The sequence below is a fragment of the Lygodium microphyllum genome, chromosome 18, assembly GCF_053477565.2.
Source record: "Lygodium microphyllum isolate KBCC chromosome 18, Lygodium_microphyllum_v1.1.10, whole genome shotgun sequence".
Lineage (NCBI taxonomy): Eukaryota > Viridiplantae > Streptophyta > Polypodiopsida > Schizaeales > Lygodiaceae > Lygodium > Lygodium microphyllum.
This window is the reverse complement of record NC_141152.1, coordinates 77,585,078-77,594,963: the sequence shown is the minus strand read 5'-3', so window position 1 is coordinate 77,594,963 and position 9,886 is coordinate 77,585,078. Positions and strand designations below refer to the sequence as shown.

Here is a 9,886-nt window from a genome sequence, read left to right as displayed (position 1 = left end):
GATAAAACCCCTGAGAATATGGACGTAACCATTACAAAAAACAAAAGAAAACAACTCAGAACGAGGAGCTGCATTTTGAAAGCAGAGAATAGTACCTTTTAAAAATAACAAACACAAAGAAATAATGTTGCAACAAGGTAAACTGACAGCCTAATACTGGGTCACATTACACCTTTTGAGTTTCACAATCACATTTAACAACTTCCATTCAGTAAGCAAGATGGCCATACAATAGACTTTGGGCATCAATCCACAAAAAGCATTCAAAACATATTCCTGAAGCACGAAACACAAGATGAGAAAGAAAATTCAAAGGTGAATCTCAAGAACTCCAAATAACAGATCTACATAAATGTCAAACATATAAGGTGGAAAGTATAAACAGAACCACAAACACAATCTTTAATACCAGAGGCTACATGGCAACTATCAAGGCACTCCATAACACACAGTTCAGAATGAATTGACAATAGCCCTTCATTCAAAACTTCTGAAAGTTTTACATATGATTCTGGACTGGAAAAAAGATAAAAGGTAACGATGTATGACAAAGACCTTCATGGGGTAATCTTTACAACCTGTTTGGAAGACGTGTGAAAACCTTTATTGCATAGAGCTACTGCCCAAAAGTGCCACGTTTCAAACTTACTGCTGCTACACCCTCATATCTGTCCATATTGCCATGTAAACATATCAGCAGTGACATCAGGGAAGAACTGTTGCCAACACCTCAAACCACCAGTGCACATGGATACCATTCAGCTAGCAAATCACAGCGCAGCTATGAAATATCAAAGGCAAGTTAGCTACCAACCCATCCAAGTATCATTCAAAGATCATTGCCTGTTTCAAACTATTTTGCACTCGATTCCAGTATTGCCTCTGGGAGTCCAAAGCTGTCCACCAAGTAGTAACTTTTATTGTTCATCACTCACATTGACAAGTTCATATTCCACCAGGGAGAGATTATTATCCTCCTTAACTGTAAAACTCGCAGGATCAGTCACCTCCACTCTACCCCACCTATCTACAGCAAGTCGCATTGAGCCTCTAAACATGTCAATTTTGGCATTTCGCAATATCAGAGTAGCACCTTCCTTGACCAAATCCACTGCCACAACAGAGTCAAAAAAATCACAAAACAACATGACTAGCAGGGAATTAGCAAGGCCTGAAAAACAGAAGGCAGACATTAAATCATGACACCATAAAACCCATTTGTTCCCTAGCTAAGCATTGGACAAGCTGCCTAAAAATTAACAAAAATGATGCGGCTGAGAAGAACAAGCGTGCTACATTTTTCACGGTTTCGAAAAATAGTTCCTGAAAGATTTAGGCAAAGCGTAACCTGTTAAGCTAATTCATTATAGACATTTATCTATAGCTTTCATATATGATCTTGTGACTTCAAAAATTATTTACTGCTCCGAAAGAATTATTAATGTTGAATACGGGTACATAGAGCAAGAGGAAATTCGCAGACGTTGAACATGTCCGATCCTTGACTGAGATAATTTTACAGAATAAGTTAATGCTCACCTTGCTCATTGCGCGCCGTGAAGACAATAACGCCGGTCTGGTCGCCGACGACGCACTCTGCGATCCGGACCTGGCGGACATTGTTCAGGTTAGGGCGAGACCTCTGCACGACGAGCTTACAACTGACCACTTTGACGACGAGGTTGTGGCCGGAGGTCCCCGGAAGTAGTTGTTCGACAGTGACGAAGACAGGTTTGCGGAGCTGCTGCTGTTGCTGTTGCTGCTGCGGCGGCGGTTGCTGCTGCTGCTGCTTCGGCTTTTGCTGGACAGGAGCTTGAGACGCCATGGAGTCTCTGTTGGACTAGACGGGAATTTTTAGGGTTTCAATACAGACTGTAAGACAACATACAGGCAGACACAATACTCCCAGGTAGTAAAAAGACACTAGTACCCTTAGGGCTTTTGGTCTCTCTCCTAAGGCCGTTTAAAGGAGAATTGGTGCGGCTCTTGGCTTTCTTGCTCCACACTTGAACATGATTGGTAACACAACTTTATACCTCTCAATGTATTACACAAACAAAGCAGCCAATAAGGCATCTGTGTTTGTAGCATGAGAAGCCAGGTTTGATTCCCAAGGATAAACTGGTGGAATTCTATCTCTACTTATATGGGGTGCTTAGAGGGTCCCAAGTAAACTACCAGAAATGGCGTCGTATTAATAAAAAGGATGAATGTGGTGGGGTGGAAAAGTGGAGTTGTGGTCATTATGACACATGAAGACGCCACATAGGAAAACCATCATCATTGCTACTGAATTTTCAATCACCAATGAAACATGTTTCCCTATTGAATTCCTTCCTTATATATGTGTCAACACCAACTTCATTAACACCATGGTTTGCATGCAATAATCTATTACCTGCCAATGTCTTATTTCTCTTGATATCATTGATATAAGGCTTGATTCTCCTGTTGGGGTAAAGGTTAATGATCAATAGCTGGGTAGGTGCCCCTTGTATAAGTACACACTGCATAGTCATACATAAGTGAAGATAAAAAAGAATAAGGGTTACCATTCATTGTATCTATAAAACTCTCATGTGCTTCTCTCTCTCAACCCACTTACACTTCATAGCTTCTCTCTCACATCCCACCATTACTTCCCATATTAGAGCAACATTCATGGGAGCTTGTGCTTGGAGCGAGAAGCATGAGGAGTGAAGCTTCATCACGAAGATTGAGGATTCAAGCATCTTCTACAACATTTATGCTTGTTGTTTTCATCTTCATAGAGGTACTATTCTCTCTATTGAGCTCTAAACATGTATGTCAAGTTGGAGAACCTTTGAGGCTTGATTTGAAAGCTACATTAGCCTATATTTGGTACTATTTGGATAACCATTGATAGCTAGCATTGAACACCCATTGGTAGCTAGTTTTTAAGTCAAATAGCTTGGTTTTTGGATACGTAAAGAGATTATGTAGTAGTAAAGCTTTCTATGAGAAGAGGAATTGGTATTCTCTTTTACTTTTGTTCTCTTAAATGTATGTGGAACAAAGGAGAAACCATTTAAACATTCGCTCTAGGAGCCATTCTGTCCATTTTGAGTGAATACAAAGTATCTTGCAAAATTTTTGGATAATTATGGTAACTTGACAGCACTTAAATATTTTTATCATTTTTACATTCAATTTTGGATTAAGTTCATCTATAGCTCGAAACAAAGAACTTGATGAAACTACAAGTCTGTGTAATCATTGAGTTTGTTTTATGTAGTTTTCAATTCTTTGTTTTACACCAAATATAATTGTTTTGGTTTGAATAGTAGTTTTGGACATCATCTCAAATTTGCTTACTACATGTGGTGTTGTCGAGATGAATGGGTGATTGCAATTCATGAACCTATTGGTATTCTTATCATCGAGTTACTCAAACCAGTATGTTGGTAGGATGATTGCTCTGAGGATGAGTGCCACCATGGTATATCTATGGATACCTAAATTTCTATCAAAAAAGAGTGTATACATGCCCTCTTCTTCTACTACTTTCATTTGGTTTAGTAAGGTGAGGAGCTGTCAACATAGTTAGTTATAAGTGGTGATAAAGGTTGGTTCTAGAAAATTAGAGAATTCTATCACAAATAGCTCCAAAGAGGATACTAAATCCTTTTCTTGAAACTTGAGGTCATCCTCCTCTTGATGGTCATTGACACTAAAGATGAGGGGGAACCTACCATGTTTCTTAGGATCATACTCAACCCTAGGCCTTTGTGGATAAGGCATTTAGGTAGGGTCTCCTTATTCTGAGGATATGGCATTGCAAATGCTATCCATGCTTCAATGCTACTATCTGGGATTATTCTCCTCCATTCTAGTTGGGCCTCATATCCTCGTACTATCCTTGGCACTTAAAATACCTTGTCATTCCAATAGTTAGCTAACTCTTGCTACCACAATCCAAGATATTGGGCTTTGTTCTTGAGCCACCTTTTTCCTAACTACATGCCCACTAAAATTATTTTTTGTATCATAATAAGAGGTAGTATCCTCCTAAATCCCCATGGAAGATTTAAAAAAGTAAATTATATGGGTATAACTTGAGACTCCAATGCTCCAATAATGTAGTGATCTCATGAGGTTGGGTTCTTGCTTTTGAGGAAAATGTACATTAGCACCCACTAGGATGGGATGCAAACTTCCTCCTCATTTCCCCCCACTTTCTCCCCTTTTCTTTGCCTTGCATTCAAGGGCATTTTGAGAATGGCTTCTAAGGTTCTCTAATGGTTGTATCAAGCCTCATTTAACTACATAATACTATAAGTCTCCCTTTGAGCAAGATATGCAATAACATAAGTACCAATGCTCCATTATACGGAGTCTCCACCTTTGACATCATCAAGGATTGCAGCAAAATCATGGCCAAAACCATTTGATACATAGTTGTAGTAGTTACTTTTTCTTTGGCAAATGGGTACCACCAATTTGTCATCTTGAAAAAAAAAACAGAAACTATCAAACAAGTCCATTCATAGTCCAACATACTAAAGATGGTCTTGAGTGCTACCCTCTAAAATTTGTGTGCTAATCGAGAACCACAAAGATTGTAAAGTTCATGCTTCCTTCAAGTTGCAATGCAGGGAGAAGCATCCATTAGATCTTTTCTAAAACATGGCACACTTGCAAACCCATGATTTGCAATGCTAGTGTATAGAAGCTTGTTGGGGGTAAAGGCGCCTCTGCCTAGTCACCCGTGTATTACTACATTGACAGTACCCACCACTGCACACTGCAGGTGGCAGGTGCTCGTCACCATCACTTTATTCTTTATTCTTTTAGTGACAGTTTGAATAAATGAAGGCCCAGTCACACATTGTGACTGTTGGAGTTCACATTTGTGTCTCTCTCTACTTGCTCTTGCTCTCTGCCATACCTCACTTCCAAGCAAGCTTCGATCATTCTCACCTTTCAACTAGTATCAGAGCAAGGCTTCCCGACTTCCCGAGCTTGGTTCGTGGCATTCTTAGCTTCCATTCAAATACCTATAGCATTGGGTCTCCTTCCCGGCAGCCATAGCCAAACCCTTGGAGCTTGTATCTTGCTCCCTCTTGCATTTGGGCACTTCATGCTTGTTGTGTGCCTCCTTGGGTACCCCCTAGAGCCTCTAACCATTACCATTGAGGCCACGTGGATGCAAAGTAGCAAAAGCGTACATCAATAAATTTGCACCATTTTTTTGGTTGATCTATACAGCATACTATAGGAGCTCACCTACTCCTCAGTGATGGCTATGTCATGTTTCTTCGGGCTTGGCAATGCACTTAGCAATGATCTCTAACATGTGTTGAAGCCTCCTTGATTATTGGCATCAGATTTAAGTCTGATCTGTACATTCCCAAGATTGTTGAGAGGAGTCCCACAATCATGTTATGTAGAAGTAACATTGGCATCTAATGCTATGCTTGTTTGGGCACTTCTACTTAGCCAGTTTGGTACCTATTAATGCCCGATTGTTTGGGGGATGCAAGGCACATGTTATGCCATCATTTTGGAATGATTCTCTTGCTAAAAATACTCAATTTTCAATAGTAAATCGTTGTTGTACAACAGTGGGATGAAGCCTATTACTTCATGTTTGGTTATGCCTATTGGTTTCGAGCTATGTCTTTGGGATATGCAATGAAGTATTAACCTTGGGGGTACAACATCAAGCTTGTCTTTGGTTCCAGATCTTTATTTGAGCTTGAGCTTGGCCTTGGAATGCATTTGATGCTCTGTCTTGGATGTACATATGCCATGGATGTTACTATATGACTGGTCTTGACATGCTTGGCCTATGCCACTACTACATGCTAGTTACATTTTGTTGGGAGCCGACTACTACTAGTGCCTTGTCTTGGCTTGCATCTAGATTCCCGGCATTTACTTGGGATATTTCGTGGCTTACCAGAGTTGTATTTGGGATACATTTGATGTCTATGGATGCTCTGATTGGAGGCTACAGAGCCTATATGCTCATGATGTCTTATTGATGTCTGGTCTTGGATCTTTCGTCACTAGTGCTCTCATATGCCTTTCTTGAGCTTCTTAGCTTGATCCATACATCTTTTGTGCCAGTGGGAGCATCGTTGGATGCTTGACAAACATTGAGCAAGTGGTTTATGCTATTGAGCTTTGAATCTTCTAAGACTGGGATCTTCTTCACTTGGATGTTGCATGGTTGATATGCTGTGGTCTGCATACATGTACTTAGACTAATTTGGGCTTTGCACTCCCTAAGCATGCACCTCTTTGTGTCAGGTTGGAGCCCCAAGAGGAACACCAAGGAAAAGGGAATTCTCTTGCAAGAAAATCTATCTTGTAACATCAACAAGTTTTTATTTCATTCTTTTGATCATCAAAACAAAGAAAACATCAATTCTTCACGCAACATCATAGTATATATCTCCCATGGATTTGATAGAATCAACCATAATCTTCAACATCTTCATAAAATTCTTCAATATAACAAAGAACACAAAGGAATACATCATCTTTGAATGGAAATCAATCACATATTATCCTTGTTCAATGTCTTCATAGTTCTCTCTCTCAATCTCTCATATACAGTTATACTATTTTGATAGATTTGACTATCTCTGGCTCTCTCTCTCTCTCTCTCTATCAATAGTACATCATATCCTCACTACAATGCTCTCATAATAACTCTCAATAGTCCTTCTTAGGTCGTGGATGCACCTCCCAAGAGGTATGTCTAATATGAAGAGTCACCAGAGCCACTACAATGTCTTTTCACAGCTCGCTACTGTCACTATCACTTAGTCTTCTCTTCAGTCTTCAACAGCTGCTTCTTCCACTTGTTTTAACCCTTTTGAACTTAGATTCATCCTTTCCAAAGGTTAGAAAACTTTCCCAAAGTCACACATACGTTCTACAAAACACTTACAGAAGGTCTACAGAACAGTTACAGTACAGCACCAGAACAGCTACAGTACAATTACAGTACAGAGATAGAGCAGAGACAGAGGCTCTACAGAAGGTCATCAGAACCTCATAACTCATACTCAAACCATTCCAAACTATCAAAAACTATTCAATAGGCTTTCAAAAGATCTCAATCTTCATCAATCATCAATCCATGCTTCATACAGAAGACAATAAGAACAAAACAGAAGCTATACAAAAGGTATACATAACCAATCAAAACCTCAACAGAACATCACAGAATCTCATATATCCACTGAGAATCATCATGAATTTCTAAAACATAATCAATATCATCCAAAACACTCTCAAATACTTCCATTAACAATCATACATCACTCTAAATCCATAAAAAATCAATCATTCAGACCTCAAAAACAACAAAAATCAGTCAAAAATTCAGTCTTTTTCCACTCTCAACACAGGTCTTGCCAGTGTTGTGTACACTTTGCCCTATTACACAGGGGATGTGTTGGCTTATTGGTGGATTCATTTGACATGCTTGGGTGTTTTCTCAATACCTGTACGACTGTCATATGTTGATTTATGCCCACTTGATGCTGGTTATGCTTTGACAGTCAGTGGTTGACTTGGTGCATTGATTTTGCCTACAATTTGCTCTCATTGTACTTGGCTTTAATTTATTACAATAAGCAATTATGCATAGAATGATGTGGAATTTTCATGCTGAATCATCCTAAATTTATGTACTTTTGATGGTACTTCGTGGGCAGCATCATTAGCTATCAGTTCGTGGTCATTTTGCCTTGGTTTTGGTTGCATTTTGGCTATTTACAGCAAAAAACAACAAGTAGTTTTGAACTGTCTGCACTATTTTGAACTACATTATGGGTTCTTCTTCCACTGACAGTGCTATTTACAACATCACTAAGCTTGATGGTACGAATTATGCCTATTGGAAGAGCCAAGTTTGGCAGGTATTGGTACAAAAATTGCAGATAAAACCACTCAAGATGCATGGCGAGTAGCCTGATTACGAATGGGATGAGCTTGATGAGTTATGCAAGTCCACCCTAATCTTGTCTCTCACTAAACATGTGCATTACAATGTGGTTGAGGAAGCACAAAGTGCTTGGCAGCTTTGGGAAAAGATAAAAAACCTCTATGACAAGTAAAGTCCAGCAAGTCAGATGTACTAGTTGAAGCAACTTATGGACCTACGCATGAAGGAGAATATGACGATGTCTACTCACTTGAGCTAGTTCCATGCTATTCTCAAGAACTTGACTTTGTAGGGTATTACCTTTAATGATGAGGTTACTCCATTGTTTTTGCTTGGGACTCTAAGTGAGTCATGGGATGTATTCCACACTGCCTTATGTGCTCTTGCTACTATTTTGAACTTGCCTGATGTAGAGAGTGCTCTTCTGCAGAAAGAGATCAACCGTAAGAACTTGGATGCCTCTCATGTGTCGCATACTTTGACTGTTAGAGGCAGAGATGGTAATGGAAAGAATGACCGTGGGTATGTAATGACATAGACTCGCAAAAGTCTAGGTCCAAGTGGCGTGGTAAGTCATACAGCAAATCTCGTGGGAGAAATGCTAATGTGACATGTCATCATTGTGGCAAGAAGGACCACATACGCCCACAATGTCATGAGTTGCGCAATGAGAAGTGCAAAGAGAAGGGGAAAGACAAAGTACAGGGAGAGTCCTTTGATCACAGCATGGTACTTGCGAAATCCAGTGTGAAAATTGAGGAGATAAATGTCATGTAGAACTCCGATGGGGAGTACATACTTGTAGCTAGTTCTTGTGATACTATGCCATTGACCAAGGTTCACTCTATGTATGCGCAGTGCTGGCTTTTGGATTCTGGTGCTTAATTTCATGTTACACCATGCCGTGAGTGGTTCCACTCCTACCGCACTGTTTGTGGTTCAGTTCGCTTGGGTGATGACAAGTCACTTGCTATTGTTGGCATTAGGGATGTATGACTGTAGTTCTCTACTAGCAGTACTTTTCTGTTACAGGATGTACGTCATATACCTACGCTTACACATAGTCTTATTTCTGCAGGGCAACTTGATGATGCTGGGTTTCATGTTTCATTTGGGGATTCTGCCTGGAAGATCACCCGCGGCAGACTTGTGCTTGCTAGAGGAGCCAAAGCTGGCAGCCTCTATCCTCTTGTAGTTGATGGGTCCTCTATTGACCATGTTTTGTTAGTGGCTTCTATCCCACATGTATCTCTTTAGCATGCCCACTTGGGCCATATGTCCTTGAAGGGAATGAAAATGTTTTTTGGTTTGTAGTACTTACCGCCCCTTGACTACGCATGTTTTGATTCATGTGAACATTGTCTTTATGGCAGATATACTAGGAATATGCATAAGAAGTCTGGTGGGACACGCATGAGTGAGCCCTTGGCATTGGTACATTTGGATATTTGTGGGCCCATGCCATGTCAATCTATGGGTGGTGCAAATTATTTTGTGATGTTCATTGACGATTTTTTGCGTAAAGTCTGGGCTTACCCCATTAAGCTTAAGTTAGATGTCTTGGATGTATTTCAGAGATGGCTTGCATTCATTGAGAACCAGACTGGGCATAGGCTGAAATGCCTTAGGACTGACAATGGGGGAGAATATATGTCACCTGCTTTTGACCGCCCCCTATAACCCACCCCAGAATGCTTTGACTGAGCGGATGAATAGAACCATCTAGGAGCGTGTACGCAGTATGCTTAGCCATGCAGGCTTACCACAGAGCTTTTGGGCTGAGGTAGTCAGTACAGTTGTGCATGTCATAAATGGATCGCCTTCTAGTGGTTTGGATTTCCAGGTTGCATAGGAGGTATGGACTAGGCAACCTCCGTCTTATGCGCATCTACGTATCTTTGGATGTGAGGCATTCTGCCATGTGCCCAAAGACAAGCGTACTAAGTTGGATCCTAAGAGTGT

At 40.3% G+C, this 9,886-nt stretch overlaps 1 protein-coding gene across 1 annotated transcript; it reads right to left on the bottom strand.

The window, feature by feature from the left end:
- Positions 1-416: 416 nt before the first annotated feature.
- On the bottom strand, positions 417-1,977 carry LOC148021047 (uncharacterized protein At4g28440-like). The gene is made up of 2 exons (XM_087698888.1): positions 1,540-1,977; positions 417-1,111 (listed from the first exon to the last, which is right to left on the bottom strand). Exons 1-2 carry the CDS (start codon positions 1,823-1,825, stop codon positions 918-920), a joined length of 480 nt encoding a protein of 159 aa, XP_087555014.1. The 5' UTR covers positions 1,826-1,977; the 3' UTR covers positions 417-917.
- Between the last annotated feature and the right edge of the window lie 7,909 nt (positions 1,978-9,886).

Bases quoted from the DNA above. Each gene is read 5' to 3' on its own strand.
- LOC148021047 (XM_087698888.1), bottom strand. From the start codon at position 1,825: ATGGCGTCTCAAGCTCCTGTCCAGCAAAAGCCGAAGCAGCAGCAGCAG. The intron at 1,112-1,539 runs GTGAGCATTAAC...CTGTTGTGGCAG, and splicing joins CACGGCGCGCAATGAGCAAG to TGGATTTGGTCAAGGAAGGT.